General features: G+C 41.5%; 1 protein-coding gene across 1 annotated transcript; it reads left to right on the top strand.

Annotated features, from left to right (window-relative positions):
- Positions 1 to 3755: 3755 nt before the first annotated feature.
- Positions 3756 to 16341, top strand: pdgfbb (platelet-derived growth factor beta polypeptide b; the record flags this gene model as incomplete). Its single annotated transcript, XM_084173620.1, has 7 exons — positions 3756 to 3780; positions 9187 to 9264; positions 10071 to 10148; positions 11476 to 11669; positions 11931 to 12966; positions 13120 to 13285; positions 13550 to 16341. The coding sequence occupies 6 exons, from the start codon at positions 3756 to 3758 to the stop codon at positions 13263 to 13265; spliced, it is 1557 nt and encodes a 518-aa protein (XP_084029746.1). The 3' UTR covers positions 13266 to 13285; positions 13550 to 16341.
- Between the last annotated feature and the right edge of the window lie 1316 nt (positions 16342 to 17657).

Genomic DNA, 17657 nt, shown 5'->3' with positions numbered 1-17657 from the left:
AATCACCACTTTATTTTAAGAATTTGAAATGTCAGAACAATGGTAGAGAGAATTATTTATTTAAGCTTTTATTTATTTCATCACATTCTCAGTGGGTCAGAAGTTTACATACACTCCATTAGTATTTGGTAGATTGCCTTTAAATTGTTTAACTTGGGTCAAACATTTTGGGTAGCCTTCCACAAGCTTCCCACAATAAGTTGGGTGAATTTTGGCCCATTCCTCCTGACAGAGCTGGTGTAACTGAGTCAGGTTTGTAGGCCTCCTTGCTCGCACACGCTTTTTCAGTTCTGCCCACAAATGTTCTATAGGATTGATGTCAATGCTTTGTGATGGCCACTCCAATACCTTGACTGTGTTGTCCTTAAGCCATTTTGCCACAACTTTGGAAGTATGCTTGGGGTCATTGTCCATTTGGAAGACCCATTTGCGACCAAGCTTTAACTTCCTGACTGATGTCTTGAGATGTTGCTTCAATATATCCACATAATTTTCCTTCTTCATGATGCCATCTATTTTGTGAAGTGCACCAGTCCCTCCTGCAGCAAAGCACCCCCACAGCATGATGCTACCACCCCTGTGCTTTACGGTTGGGATGGTGTTCTTCGGCTTGCAAGTCGCCCCTTTTTCCTCCAAACATAACGATGGTCATTATGGCCAAACAGTTATATTTTTGTTTCATCAGACCAGAGGACATTTCTCCAAAAAGTACGATCTTTATCCCCATTTGCAGTTGCAAACCGTAGTCTGGCTTTTTTATGGCAGTTTTGGAGCAGTGGCTTCTTCCTTGCTGAGTGGCCTTTCAGGTTATGTTGATATAGGACTCGTTTTACTGTGGATATAGATACTTTGGTACCTGTTTCCTCCAGCATCTTCACAAGGTCCTTTGCTATTGTTCTGGGATTGATTTGCACTTTTCGCACCAAAGTGCATTCATCTCTAGGAGACAGAATGCGTCTTCTTCCTGAGCGGTATGACGGCTGCGTGGTCCCATGGTGTTTATACTTGCGTACTATTGTTTATACAGATGAATGTGGTACCTTCAGCTGTTTGGAAATTGCTCCCAAGGATGAACCAGACTTGTGGAGGTCTACAATTTTTTTCTGAGGTCTTGGCTGATTTCTTTGGATTTTCCCATGATGTCAAGCAAAGAGGCACTGAGTTTGAAGGTAGGCCTTGAAATACATCCACAGGTACACCTCCAATTGACTCAAATAATGTCAATTAGCCTATCAGAAGCTTCTAAAGCCATGACATAATTTTCTGGAATTTTCCAAGCAGTTTAAAGGCACAGTCAACTTAGTGTATGTAAACTTCTGACACACTGGAATTGTGATACAGTGAATTATAGGTGAAATAATCTGTCTGTAAACAATTGTTTGAAAAATTACTTGTGTCATGCACAAAGTAGATGTCCTAACCGACTTGCCAAAACTATAGTTTGTTAACAAGAAATATGTGGAGTGGTTGAAAAACGAGTTTTACTGACTCCAACCTAAGTGTATGTAAACTTCCGACTTCAACTGTATGTAAGGTCACATAATGATAGTATTCTACATAACATAACTGAATATAAAAGTATAACGTTACTGTAAGACAAAAACACCACCGCAATTTTCTTTCATGTCGCCAAAAGTAGGCTATGCTACAGTTTGTTAACACCACCTGCTCTAAAATTCGCTCACTGTACATTATTCAAAACAACATTGTAATCTACTTCGAAACAACACTTTATAACTAATTATCTTTCATGATTGAATGAGTTGGTGTTTTTGTCTTACAGTAACGTTATACTATGCTAGTATATTCGGTTCTGTTATGTAGAATACTATCATTATATGATCTTGCAGACATTGATTCAGCTTTGATCTAACTTTATTAAACACGCACCATTCGTCTGAGTAGCCTGTTCTCTCCACATAAAGTAGAGAATATACACATGCGCAGAACGTGATCTGCACATGTGCAGAAGCTTCAGAATATTTAGTCTGCCGGACTTTTACCAATTAACTAAGAATAAATATTGTATTTATAATAAGAATTAGCAAAAACGTTTTCTCTCTTGCTTCAGAGGATTTGCTTAGATTTTGTTGCCTGTATGCTTTAAGTGTGCCATTCTTATTTGAATATTCCAAAGTACAGTGAACTGCTACTGTATTTTACGCAGCATTTTTTACAGTAATATTCCAAAATACACCAAATACACCCTGACTTATACACCCTGACAAATACACCCTGACTTATACATTGTTCCCACAATGCAATGTAATTTACAGTAATCTACTGTATTCCGTTTATAAGTATGTTACTGCTGATTATACAGTAATTCTCTGTGACAATAACATGATTTGTTTTACAGTGTGCTGTACTTACAAACATCTGTGATAATAGGCTATTAAAAGTATGCAGAAATCGCTCTGCCATTTCCTGGTTGGTAAAATTATAATAGTTCACCTAATTTCAGTGTATGTGACAAAACAAGCAAGTGTAGAGAAGTGTAGAGAATCTTTGTACCATCTAAACCGCTGTGAAATAATTTTCCATAACCAAAAATATTGTATTTTCAGCTGTTTGAAGCTGGTGTACAAAACCAAAAGTAAAAGATGCAAAAACTAAACTTAAGAACTGAAAGCTTAGAAATAGGGCACATAGAACAGACTCGTTAACTCACACGATACTTATCCTTTAAGACCTTTCCCTCAAGACGCAGTAGCCCAGTCAGTCATTTTTAAGTAGATGATCGCCCTGCCTTCAGGGGGCGGGAGAGATACTGTACAAACTCTTGGAAATCTGCTCTCCCATCCCCTGCGGTAGCGGCGTAATCAGGAGGGAACAGGGCTGACGCGCACCGCGCCACAGAGAGCTTTTGATATTGATAAGCCTGTGACGAAGGAGCGGACAACAAACTCCCATTGTAGGCTACCACACTTGTGTTGCGCCTCATATAGAGGCGCGCCGTGCGTTATAAGGAGAGAAGAACCTCGTGTAGGCTACAACGCGTAGAAAGGAAAATAAAAAGGGATTTTAATTAACTTGAAGAGTTTTGATGTCTCGAGGGATAACCTAGCATTAGCCTAGAATGTGTGGCCTATAAATAACATTTTACTAATCTAGTCTAGGATATTGTTTGTTTGGAAGCTTTGTCTTATGTATACATGTAATTTAAATAGTTCAGAAGATTTTTTTCTCATTACATTGATTATTTTTTAAGATAATGTAAGAGGTTTATTTTAAAGCCATAGGCTACAGCATTGGATGCTTTAATTTCGCACCAGGACTTTTAATGACTCGACTGATGCCTTTTTAATTTTTTTAAATTGTGTGATACCCAACTATCGGAGACTATCATCCCGACTGCAGGAGATTGTGTCTGGAACACACTACAAACAGTTCCTTGGGGATTTAATACATCAATTCAAGATGGATCAAATCATCTTCAAAAAAGTCACCTTACTCCCCTAGTCCCCTGACAGTGGAATTTCGAGCTGGGTTGGCGTTCTAAGTGGGAAGCGTATCATTGAGTAGGCTACAATTGGTAATTCACTGGATACTTTGCTGAGACGACAAGTGTGTGTGTCCGTCTGCTCGCAAGGCAAGGAGTTCCAATTCCACAGAGCGAGCAGCTGTCCCCGCGCCTAGTGCTGAGGGGGAGACTCGTGCTGTTTCCATAAATGCTTGGTCTATCGCGGAGAATCCAGCCTGGGCAGCAAGATGAGCTCGTGGGTTTGGGTTCAGCTGCTCGCGTTACTTGCGGCATGTCTGCGGTTTGGCAGCGCAGAGGTATGTGACCGAGTCAATTAATTAAAATGTAGGCCTAATTGCCTATTCAAAAGTCCGTTGCCAAAAATATGTTTATCTGTTTAGCTCATTTTAAAGGCTAAGTTTGTTTTATTTGTTTCATTTCACTGTGAATTGTAAAATTAGGGACCATTGTTGAACATATTTGACACCAGGCCCCAATTATAGACCATTGTTGAATTTCAGGGTCATCGTATTTTAACAATGTGTGCACTGGGCCTTGTGCACTCTCTAAACAAATGGCACCAACTTGTTACATTCAATATTGTTTTGGGACAAAATAAATGTGAACCAGGCCCCTCACCCCTCCACTTAGTGTATGACTGTGGCCTACAACCACATGTGCACTTGTAATTATTGAGTAATTATGAAGTATAAACTACCGGTCAAAAGTTTTAGAACACCTACTCATTCAAGGGTTTTTCTTTATTTTTTTTACTATCTTCTACATTATAGAATAATATTGAAGACATCACAACTATGAAATAACACATATGGAATCATGTAGTAACCAATTTTTTAAAAAACAAATCCAAATGTATTTTATATTTGAGATTCTTCAAATAGCTACCCTTTGCCTTGATGACAGCTTTGCACACTCTTGGTATTCTCTCAACCAGCTTCATGAGGTAGTCACCTGGAATGCATTTCAATTAACAGGTGTGCCTTCTTAAAAGTTGATTTGTGGAATTTATTTCCGTCTTAATGCGTTTGAACCAATCAGTTGTGTTGTGACAAGGTGGGGGGTTAAATACCAAGTTCACAGCTCAAATAAGCAAAGAGAAATGACAGCATCATTACTTTAAGACATGAAGGTAAGTCAATACGGAACATTTCAATAACTTTTATAGTTTTTTTAAGCGCAGTCGCAAAAACCATCAAGCACTATGATGAAACTGGCTCTCATGAGGACTGCCACAGGAAAGGAAGAACCAGAGTTACCTCTGCTGCAGAGGATAAGTTCATTAGAGTTAGCAGCCTCGGAAATTTCAGACCAAATAGATGCTTCACAGAGTTCAAGTAACAGACACATCTAAACATCAACTGTTCAGAGGAGACTGTGTGAATCAGGCCTTCATGGTCGAATTGCTGCAAAGAAACCACTACTAAAGGACACCAATAATAAGAAGAGACTTGCTTGGGCCAAGAAACACGAGCAATAGACATTAGACCGGTGGAAATTTGTCCTTTGGTCTGGAGTCCAAATTGGAGATTTTTGGTTCCAACCGTCGTGTCTCTGTGAGATGCGGTGTGGGTGAACGGATGATCTCCACATGTGTATTTCCCACCGTAAAGCATGGAGGAGGAAGTGTTATGGTGTGGGGGTACTTTGCTGTTGACACTGTCTGTGATTTATACAGACTTAACCAGCATGGCTACCACAGCATTCTGCAGCGATACGCCATCCCATCTGGTTTGGGTTCAGTGGAACTATCATTTGTTTTTCAACAGGACAATGACCCAACACACCTCCAGGCTGTGTAATGGCTATTTGACCAAGAAGGAGAGTGATGGAGTGCTGCATCAGATGACCTGGCCTCCACAATCCCCCGACCTCAGCCAAATTGAGATGGTTTGGGATGAGTCGGACCGCAGAGGGAAGGAAAAGCAGCCAACAAGTGCTCAGCATATGTGGGAACTCCTTCAAGACTGTTGGAAAAGCATTCCAGGAGAAGCTGGTTGAGAGAATGTCGAGAGTGTGCAAAGCTGTCATCAAGGCAAAGGGTGCTATTTGAAGAATCTCAAATTTAAAATATATTTTGATTTGTTTAACACTTTTTTGGTTACTACATGATTCCATATGTGTTATTTCATAGTTCTACAATGTAGAAAATTGTAAAAAAAAAATAAGAAAAACCGTTGAATGAGTAGGTGTTCTAAAACTTTTGACCGGTAGTGTATAGTAATTAAGCTGTGTCTTGTAAGTTAAACTGCTCATCATCTAAACCACACCTTATAACAGCTCATATCATGGCTTTAATGCTTCTATATAACATCTATTTTAAACAGTCCTAAGTTTCACTTCAGGCTATGTGGGCCTCATGGTGAGGACATTGGATTGGGCCCTGCTTGGCAGGTAACCATAGAACAGTTACAGCACATGGCAGACGTGCATGTGAGACGAGTCCAGTCCCCTTATGGCAGACGAGTCCAGTCCCCTTATGGTTTCTATCTTTAAGAGAGGCGATATAAGGAAAGTATGAGGGTCTCATTTTGATAGACTTGAGAAGAGGCCAAAGAGGCCCTAACTTTAATATTATAATAATATACACTGAATGTACAAAACATTAGGAAGGTGTTCTTAATGTTTTGTACACTCAATGTATATGCCATTTAGCAGACACTTTTATCCAAAGCAACTTACAGTCATGCGTGCACACATTTGACATACTAGTGGTCCCAAGAGTTTAACCGACTATCCTGGCGTTGCAAGCACTATACTCTACCAACTGAGCTACATGGGACCATCTTTGGGACATTCACAGGATTAGGCAGTAGCGGCTGTGGGAAGAGACTGTAGTGAAACGAAGCTCTGACTATGTGGGTCATGACAATATACACACACACAGTCTTCAGTTATGGGAAATGAATGTTTAAACAGGGCGAAATGCGGTGCACCCCTTCTTTGCTGGGTTTCCTTGAAAACTATTCAGTTGCTTTCATGCTATCAGATCTATGACTTCCTCTAGTGTGTCTTTTCCACAGAGCTCTAGTGTGTTATCCACCACATTTGTCATGTCAAAGACTGGGCTTTTGGAGGCAGCCTTGGAGGGAAGCATATAAACGTCCCAAATCATACGTATTACCCTGAGGACAGGTTGTCGGAGGTGGCAGTTAGGTTGATTTGAAAGCATTGTTAAGTATAGTTGAACTAGTTCTCTGTCGTTTATACATCCTCCCATCCAGTGATGTATTGATGTACATGCCTGTAGATAGTTATGATATGAGGTGTCTTTGAGGTATACCGTTAGGGAATCCCCTCAATCAACTATATCCCACAGAATGCAGTATAGCTGTATAATGTAGTGTCTGAATATGTTTATGTGTGTTCCTATTAACGTATGCATAAACCATGTGCTCATAGGCAGGGTTTTAGGGATTGCATGTGAGACTGTGCAGTGTGCACATGTTCACGTGTATGTGTGTGTGCGCGCGTGCATTTGTGTGTGTGTGTGTACTCGCATGCCGGCAGGCAGCAAAACTAGATTAATAACTCCTCACCTCTCTACTCCTATAGCCTGTACCTGGCGTTCCTCAGCTCAACCCACTTCCCATTAAACATCACTAGGGCTTTGTCCCAGATGGCACCTTATCCCCTATTTAGTGCACTACTTTTGACCAAGGCCGATAAGGGTCTGGTCAAAATTAGTGCACTATGTAGGAAATACGGTGCCAGTTGAGATGCAGCCTGGGTCTGTCTCTGTTTCCATCTCTATTCAGAGAGATGGAGATCTACTGTATGATGGCTCTAAAATAAGTGCCTGTCTCAGTTTGTGTGATCAGCAGAATGACCGTAGATTCTAGAAGACACTGACTGTTCCAGAACTTCCAGATGTGACTCAGTCAGATGCTGATCTGTGTGTGTGTGTGTGTGTGTGTGTGTGCATGCGTGTGCGTGTGTGTGATTTAGAGTTCTGATTTAGAGTTCACCAATTAGGACCAGAGTAACTCCTGGATTCCTACAGTATTATAGAGTAAAGGTTATGATTTTCTGTTTACGTCAGGTTTGTTTAGCAGTTGCAGGGGGTGAAGTGTTTATTTCATTTTTCCTGCTCAGACACAAATCGCCATGAGAGCGGCCACCCTATGCACAAAGGCCCAGACCATAATGCGCAGCCAGCAGAATTAAGGTGCATCCCAAATGGCATTGCTCTGGTCAAAAGTAGTGCACTATATAGGGAATAGTGTGCCATTGGAGCCTCAGTCTTAGACTGGGGCCAAGGAGAGGAAATCACTGGGATGGCTCCTCGGGGGCATTGCTACATAAATAGAGATGTTAATTTAACTCATGGCATTTTCCTTTTGTATGACTTGACTTTCTGCAGTGCCCAACAACAATGGGGAAAAGTCAATGGTATGTACATTAATAGTGTGTGAATGCCGTTCACAGATGGCTTCTTCCTCCTCAAAGCGCTCCCCAAAGGGCTTCGTTTTTTCCCCCCGCAACAAACTGAATGGAATATATGAATGTAACCGACAGAGGTGGTTTCACTTGTGTTAGCTCCCTGAATTAATGCCTAGGCATTAGCTCAGCAGGCTAACCCCCTTTTGTGGCATGCAGGAGACCCAGGATTCGGACCCAATAGGTCAAACAGTGGTAGACCCAGCTAGCAAGAGTTAATATCTTCATAGATGCAACTTCTTCTCCTTTATTCAGCCATCCCTCCATTATTCCCCCTGATGTCCATCTCTCTGTTCTGATCCACCTCTCCTCCTCCTCCTCCTCCTCCTCCTCTCAATCACTCCATCCCCCACTACTTCCTGAACCCTTCCTGACTCCTGTGACCCCTAAGTATTAGCAGATGAGGTGACACAAGGCCAATAGTCATTCACCCCCTCTTAGTGGCCATTGTGAATCCAAGTAGCCATTTCCTTCATCCTCTTGTTTCATTCATGATTAGAGGGGTAAGTCAGGTAACCCCCTAACCCTAACCCACACCTACTTACATACAGTGATGGAAAAAGTACAACATTGTCATACTTGAGTAAAAGTAAAGATGCCTTAATAGAAAAAGACTCAAGTAAACGTGAAAGTCACCCAGTAAAATACTACTTGAGTAAAAGTCTAAAAGTATTTGGTTTTAAATGTACTTAAGTATCAAAAGTAAAAGTAAAAGTATAAATAATTTCAAATTCCTTATATTTAGCAAACCAGACAGCACAATATTCTAGTTTTTTAATTTACAGAGAGCCAGGGGCACACTCCAACACTCAGACATAATTTACAAACAAAGCATTTGTGTTTAGTGAGTACCCTAGATCAGAGGCAGTAGGGATGACCAGGGATGTTCTCTTGATAAGTGTGTGAATTGGACCATTTTCCTGTCCTGCTAACCATTCAAAATGTAACGAGTACTTTTGGGTGTCATGGAAAATGAATGGACTAAAAAGTACATTATTTTCTTTAGGAATGTAGTGAAGTAAAAGTACAATTTTTCTAAACTAGAAATGGTAAAGTAAAGTACAGATACCCCAAAAAACGACTTAAGTAGTACTTTTACTTAAGTACTTTACACCACTGCCTACATGTTCCACTGCTGTTGTCTCGTTGCTTCCATATCTACACAGAATAAATGTGAACGGGGAAGCTGAGAAAAGATCTGATTTGGAGAATCTATTTTTATTCCAGTCTTATCTCTTTCTCTCAGGGGGATCCTCTCCCTCCAGGTTTGGTGGAGCTGGTTAGAAGCAACCCTATCTCTTCCATAGAGGACCTGCAGCTGCTGCTGCTCAGTGACTCCGTAGGTAAAGATCTCTAACGTTGTACTATACTGATACTCATCAACATGCATATGCCATTTAGCAGAATCTGTTCACAAAGAGACTTACCATCATAGGTGCATATATTTTTACGTATCGGTGGTCCCGGGAATCAAACCCACAACCTGGCTTTCGAAGCCTAATGCTCTATCAACTGAGCCATACAGTACCACAAGCCAGCCATACGCACTGGTCACGCCAAGAGATGGAGGCTCTCTCAGACTAACTAACCCGACCAACAGAGACTGAGGGAAACTTAGGGAAAACATTGTCACATGATGCCCAGATTTCATTCCCAACAGGGACAGGCAAACATCACACACAGTAAATACTACAAACAGAATCTCACAGACAAACCGTCAGACCCACAGTGACACAGAGGGTAGACAGACTTTTCAAATAGATCCACATATTGCCCAGATTGTATTCCCATCATTGACTAGCAAACATCACACACAGTAAACACTATATACAAACTCAACGAGATAAGAGAAACAAAGAGTGAAGTATTCAACGTCTCAAGATACAAAAACATACAAACATGAGGTCATGACAGATACAAATTCCCACACAAACAGACATCTATTAAAGGGAAGCTAAACTTATAAACAATGCCTCAAACTCTCTCATAAACACACACATGCACCGTACACAGATAAATACACAGACGAATGCACGCACGTGCACACACACACACACACACACACAGTAAAAGTCATAACAATAAACAATTGAAGCAATGAGCTGATTAGATCTGTAAACAAATATTGGAGTGGATTGTTTTTTCTCAGATGAGGATGTCTCGGATGATTTATTGCCCAGTGGACAACACTCCAACAACACTAGTAACCGACTGCCAAGGAGTCTGGGTGAGTTTGCCTATGTTGTCCTACCCAACTATACCTCACGTCTATGTATCTCATTGTCTATTTCTGGTCTAAAACTGTCTCCAATCCAACCATGAATCAGCCAGCTGAAAAATATATTAGTTTTTACACCTAAAACTATTTGAGCTGGTTTCCCCAACTCACATTAAGCACTTTCAAAGGAGATTCTCCATGCTTTTTAGTCCTGGATTAGGTTTAACCTGGTTCTACTCTCAGAAAAAAAGGTGCTATCTAGAGCATAAAACGGTTCTTCGGCTGTGTTGTAAGAGTTGTAAACCAACTGTAAGTGTTGATTAATGGACTTTACATGGTTCTAGTGATATGTGGTCCTGTGTGGTTCAGTTGGTAGAGCATGGCACTTGCAACGCCAGGGTTGTAGGTTCGATTTCCACAGGGGACTAATACCATAAACTAAAATGTATGCACTCACTACTGTAAGTCGCTCTAGATAAGAGGGTCTGCTAAATGACTGAAATGTAAAAAATGTAAATATGCTCAAATTCTCCAGTGACCCTTCCTTTTTATCCTGATAGAGCACACATCCTCATAGTCTCCGACACTAGGCTATAAATCCACATATTTCCGTCACTCATGTTGACTTGGGTGGTTTTGGACAGCTGTATCTAATCCAAAATTAGTTGCGTAATGCATGTTGTGGTAAAGAAACATCTAAAGTATGTCACCATATTGCGATTCATTAGTTATTTGCTGAACAACCACCTTATGACTTGCAACTCCAAGTTACACTCCAAATAGTTCAGCTGCAGCATATATGGAGACTCATGGATACACTGTTTCAATAGCATGTGATTTCTTTAAACAGCATAAGTAATATACCTTCAGTAGAATTAGTGTAAACAAAATGTTTTATACATTTTTAGGCCTACAGTATGTACTGGCTGTTTGGTATGCACTGAGTACTGAGTGTCTGATATGTTGATTCATGTACACTGTCCCATCTTATGAAACCTGTAAGTAATATGTGACTTAAAAAAAAAAGATGTTTTAAAATTGTCTGTCTGTCTGTCTGTCTGTCTGTCTGTCTGTCTGTCTGTCTGTCTGTCTGTCTGTCTGTCTGTCTGTCTGTCTGTCTGTCTGTCTGTCTGTCTGTCTGTCTGTCTGTCTGTCTGTCTGTCTGTCTGTCTGTCTGTCTGTCTGTCTGTCTGTCTGTCTGTCTGTCTGTCTGTCTGTCTGTCTGTCTGTCTGTCTGTCTGTCTGTCTGTCTGTCTGTCTGTCTGTCTGTCTGTCTGTCTGTCTGTCTGTCTGTCTGTCTGTCTGTCTGTCTGTCTGTCTGTCTACGTTGTCGCAGACGCCCAGCCGGCTCAGCAGGCGCAATGTAAGGTGAGGACAGAGGTGATGGAGGTGACCCGTGCCATGTTGGACCGCAGCAACGCCAACTTCCTGTTGTGGCCTCCCTGTGTGGAGGTACAGCGATGCTCCGGCTGCTGCAACACCAAGAGCCTGCAGTGTGTTCCCGTGCTGACGCACACCAGGCACCTACAGGTACATATACACCCCAGCTGACTTAGGCCTACCTGGTAAAATAAAGGGTTAGTCATTACATGAATAAAACATAAAAAAGTGTTTTAGTCATTTTGAATTTAAAGTGCCTACCTGGTCAAATAAAGGGTTAGTTATTACAAAAATATAAAATAAAAAGCGGTTTAGTCATTTTGAATTCTGCACTTCCGCAGAGCTAATCTTCCTCCTCCTCCTCCTCCTCCTCCTCCTCCTCCTCCTCCTCCTCCTCCTCCTCCTCACTAGGTGATGAAGATCCAGTACGTGGAGAAGCGGCCCAACTACTCCAAGGCGGTCGTCTCGGTCCACGACCACGTGGAGTGTCGCTGCCAGCCCGCTCCTCGCCCCCCGGCCATCCCCATGAAGAAGTCCACGCCCCGCAGACAGCAGAAAGAGAACAAAGGAGAGGTGCATCCAGCCAAGGCCAGATCCAAGGAGGAGCTGCACCGTAGAGACGAGCTGAAGCACAACCAGAGGATCCAGCTGGAAGACCTGCTGGACCAGCACTGGAACCCCAAGGACACCTCCTCAGAACCAGGGGAAGGGAAAGGGGGCTATGGGCTAGACCATGACAAGATGGATCCTCATTGGGTACTTAACGCTACCAGACAGCTGGAAGCCAAGGAGTGGACCGGACGTCGACATGACATGGAGGAGGGGAGAGACAGTAGTAGTGTCAACAGCACTACAACTGCAGTGGACGTCGACATGGCACAGCTTGATCACGAGAAGAGAGATGGGGTCAAGACGCGAGGGGACTCACTATTTAACATTACTGAGGGAAATGTCAGCAAGGGAGATAGGCAGCAGGGTAGTCTGAGCCTCAGTGAGGAGGAGGGAGACCAGGAGACACAGAGACAACCCACACAAACACAGAGTCCCTCGCTACGCACCAACACATCAAAGCAACAGCGACATGGGAACAACTCCTCCTCAGAGGAAACCAAAAGCAGAGAGGGAGCCAATCAAAGAACGGAACAGCGATTCCATCCTACGGAGGAAACCAATCAGAGGCCCAAGAGCAGATTTCCTCCCCTTGAGGAAGCCGATCAAAGACGTAAAGACAATGAGACCCCTGATTCAGAGAGGAGGCTCCAGCACGATCTCCAACTGGAACAGGAGAAGCTGGAGGAGGAGAGGAAGGAGCTGTTGTTACTCCACAGGAGGCTGGACGATGAGAAGGAGCTCCTGAGACGGGAGCAGCAGAAACAACAGCAAGAAGAAGAGGAGCAGCAGTACCATCGTAAACATCATCAAACTCAAACCACCCCACAAAGAACAGGTAGATAGAGAACATTGTGAGCTAGCAAGTGTGTGTGGTGTGTGGTGTGTCTGTGTGTCTCTGTGTGTGTGTGTTTTTGACTTATGTTTCTCAGTTTACATTTTATTCCAAACTGTTAAATCATCTGTGTCTCATATTCTTCTATTCTCCCAGACACAGTGTCGCCCACTTCGAGACGAGCGCCCTCAGTCCCAGCTGGTACCCGGCCACCTGCTCGGCCCGGCCCACCTAGGAAGAGAATGAGGAAGAACAACCGCAAACGCATCAGCAAGGCTGCGATGAGAGCAATGCTAATGTAGATTCTACAATCTCTCTGCAGGTAAGAGATAGAATGGATAGAAACGATTTCCTAACACAAATACTTTCCAAACCCATTCAAATACTTTTCAAGTACTTTCAAATACCAACACTTTCAAAAACATTTTTGGGGAAAGTATTTGCAAACAGTTTTCAGATACTTTCCTAACCCTTTCAAATACTTTCCACAGAAAGTGTGAATGCATATTCAAAATCTACATTCTAGACAAGCCAGGTCTAGAATGTAACCATTTAAACAATTTTTCTGTTTCTCCTTCTCATCCAGGGACTGATGCTCTCTGTCTTTGTCGTGGACAATCCAGTGACGACACCGAGCAGTTAATTCCTTTCTTATGAGTTAATATTCATGTGTCAGTAACCTGCTCGTCCTGTGACCGTGAGGTATTCCCTAATAGTACTAATGATTGTCTGGTGAACCCAAAACAACCCTTGGACGGAAATAATTATGGGACAAGAAAAATGGGATGTAAATACATACAAGGTCGAGGTGATCCATCAACATATCTCCGATCCATCAAAAGATGATCTCCTATTGACAACAAGATGTTCCCCCAGTCGGATCAAGAACACTGGAACGTTGGAACAGAACATTCAAACAACATTAGAATGTTGGAACAGATAATTGGAACAACATTAGAACTTTGGGAGAATGTTGGAACATTCACAAGGATGCTGGACTGTCGTTGGACTCAGTGCTATTGGACCTCCTCATGACTTTTGAACAGCATAGAGAACCACTCCAGTCAGTAGAGATTAAGTCGGTTAAAGACACTTCGTATGCTCTTCAGAGGCATGGTTTACTATAACTCCCAAGAAGTGGACTGATCACGCTTGTCAAGAAGACCAAGGAGAGAGAGCATTTTTATGTCAGTTCAAATCTCCCCTTTCCCTATGAGCACAAGATGTTGAAAATACGTGTTTTGGGTAAAAAATACATAAGAAAATACATATTTAAAAAATGTTGCTCACTGGGTTCTGACATGGAAGAAGACATTTTCTTTTTCGGAATAGAAAGATACACTGGTAGAGGATCGGGAAAATTCATGGCAAGCAGATATTACAGGGACAATGGGAAAGAAAGAGTGACCAATGATGACATTTATATGAGCTAGGACAGTTGGAATGACTGGTAGTCTTGACTGATGCGAGCAGTATCCCTACATTGTGTTTAAGCTGCTCTATATGTTCTAGTCTATTCCCGCACTAAGGGAGGGCAATAGAACTACACAGCAAAGATATTACGTCTCTATAGTTACATAATGTAGAATCTCGTTTTCTATAAACATATTTAATTTTATTTAATTTGATCTAAAACACTGGAATTCCACCAACAACAATGCACAGGTTTGCATTCTCATGTTCAGCTGAGGCTTCTGCACTTCTTTCGGAGAGTGTAATTAAAACAAGATGCAAGGTGCTATACAGGGGTTGCATTACACCTTTATGTCTGTCTTTAACATTATTTATTCCTTATGTGTTCATTTTCAATAGGATTACTGCATATGAAGCATTTTGGGGGTTGAATATCGATCACTCTTCCGGTCTCAATATAATTTGAGCTGTCAGCCTTTGTGCACACATACAATAGCCTAGATTCAATCAGATCAAGCGTTATCCGGCGATAGCAGACACCCGCATAGCAGTTGTTTTGGTGGTGTCAGAGGAGGAACTGCATTGGAGCTGTCAAATTGGCTCGAAGTTCAGAACGAGAAAGTGTAGGCTATACAGAAATAATTACACTCAAATTAAAAACTAGTTAAACAAAATAGAGGATTTCTATCATCCTAATGGAGGTGTAGATTACATCTCACATTCCAGTGTTCAAACTTGTAAACAAGGCTGCATAGGATTTCTGTTAATGAGACTCAGCCAATGGCAATGTCCGCTTTAGGTATAATGCCGGGAGCTACTTACGGATTTGCAGATGTTGGCTAAAGCGGACGCGGATCTGATTGAATTGAGCCCAATGTAACTACAAAGAAAAGCTTTGAAAAGGGAAAAGGTGTTGTCTGTTGCCTGCCATTCACTGTCTGTATGATAGACAGGTGATGGTAATGACTTTGTATTGTTGTATAACTTTGTGTGTCAGTGTAGGTGTGCGTTTGTATGTGCGTGTCTGTACTCGCGCGTGTGTACAATATGCGCGTGTGTGCCCGTGTGAGTGTTAGAGTATATGTAAGTATGTGAACAGAATCATATTTATGTGTTTGATCACTAACACTCATGAATCCATAAGTCAGATAGTCCCTTATTCACAATGCTCATTGCTAACCAGGCCTTGTCTGCATAGGGAACAGTAGAGCATCAGACCTTCTGTATCCTGAGGCTGTGTGTTGCTTTATTTAATACAGACAGACAGACACAGCAAGGGTACTGGAATTAGGTGCCATTGTCATTTTTAACACAGAGAATTATGCACTACTGAATACAGAAATTGGGGCTTCTCTCTCTCTCTTTCTGTCAGTTTGTGACAGCACACACAAACACACCCCAGACTGAGACTGCAGTATTGTGACCCAGCTAAAGCAAGGATTGTGGAGAAATCATACAGTGTGACTGTGGGCCAGTAATCCTAGTTTTAACACCCCCTGCTGTATTCAAGCCTTTGCTACAAAATATTGACATTTAATCTTGATTTACAGTAAGTTGTCCTAAAAAAAGGGTTCAAGCTTTGTTTAGTAGTATCCTATGGATTTTACAAGGCCGTTTAGCAAAACTATTAGGTGAATAATCTAACACTACAATTTGAAGAGAAGAAGTGCCCTGATAAAAGTGTCAGATATTAAAAGCAGCATGGGTCAGATGTGTCAAGCAAAGAAGCTCAGTGCTTGTGTGTGGGGCACTGCTGGTCACCTTTCAGGTATAGTGTGCACACTTCAAATAGCCTAACTACCAGCCAAATGTATTTTAAATATTGAAAATGTGGTATATGTCATAATGCCTTCTTGCTACTGTAATTAGTTATTGTCTGTTTTGTTATGAGTTATCAAGAAATGAATGTTGTGATAATTGCCACTTAATTATATTTTGATATGATTATAAAAAACATATGTGCGAAAGTGTACTTGTGCTGTGAGCTGTTGTCCTGCTTTTTGTGTTGTGAAGTAAGAGAATCTAGCCACTGGGCACAGACGTCAGTTCGTCTAGTTTTGATTTACATTTGGTTGAGTTGTCAACTAAGGTGAATTCAACTTTCAAGTTTTAATGTCACGTGCACAAGTACAGTGAAATGCCTTTCTTGCAAGCTTCAAACCCAACAATGCAGTAATCAATATCCATAGCTAGGTTTCCATCCAATTGGCGACAGATTTTCATTCAGTTTTAATGTACTGAATAAAATTCTATGTGTTTCCATTACATTTCAACTCTCCCGATAGTTTTGTCACAAAAACTGTTGCGTTAAATAGCAAATGTGCCTACTTGGATCTTGGCACGTGCGCCCTAGCCAACAGCATGCAGATACAGTGTGGGTAGGCTGTGCGGGTAGGCTGGTCTACATAATGAGATTACTATGGATAAGAGCGAGGATATTACTTCTTTTTTTTAACAGCAGTCAAGCATCAAACCTCATGTCACCAGAATAAAACCTTTGATATTTATTGGAAAGGAGCATCAAAATCACTGTGCACTTTCACCACCCTGTGAAGTTCATCATCATTTATTTAATCTGTAGCCTAATAAACTGCATGGTTTACCAAGTCATAGTGGGAGGACCACACAACAAATCGCGTGACTCCAAGTTCACTTCGATATGATGGTTATTATATCAATATTAGCGCATAAAGGCGTTTCCACCACCATTTCTCGCATAATTAATTTTACAGACACAAAAAGATCCCACCATGTCGAACGAACAAATTACCTGTCGGCATTTATAAAATTGTACCAAAACTACCTGTTTCCATCACAGCTGTCATTATTTTTTTTATACGGTATGAATTTACTGCAGAGGAGGCTGGTGGGAGGAGCTATAGGAGGATGGGCTCATTATATGGCCGGAATGGAATAAATCGAACGCATATCAAACACATCAAACATATGGAAACCACATTCCATTCCAGACATTACAATGAGCTCATCCTCCTATAGCTCTTCCCACCAGCCTCCACCGCTTTACTCGCATAAAAACTGTGGATGGAAACGTGGTTAGTGTAGCACTAAAAATAACATAAGGTAGAACAAAAACACAGAAGAAAAAAAGAAAAAAAGAAATAAGAACACAAGAAAGTAAGAAGCTATATACAGGGTCAGTTCCAATACCATATTTACAATTTGCAGGGATACTGGAGTGATAGAGGTACATATGTATAGGGGTAAGGTGACTAGGGATCAGGATATATGATAAACAGTAGCAGCAGCGTAAATTGTGATTG

This window comes from Coregonus lavaretus, assembly GCF_964263955.1.
Source record: "Coregonus lavaretus genome assembly, chromosome: 2".
NCBI lineage: Eukaryota > Metazoa > Chordata > Actinopteri > Salmoniformes > Salmonidae > Coregonus > Coregonus lavaretus.
The sequence above is the reverse complement of the archived record's forward strand: the minus strand, read 5'-3'. Positions and strand labels throughout refer to the sequence as shown.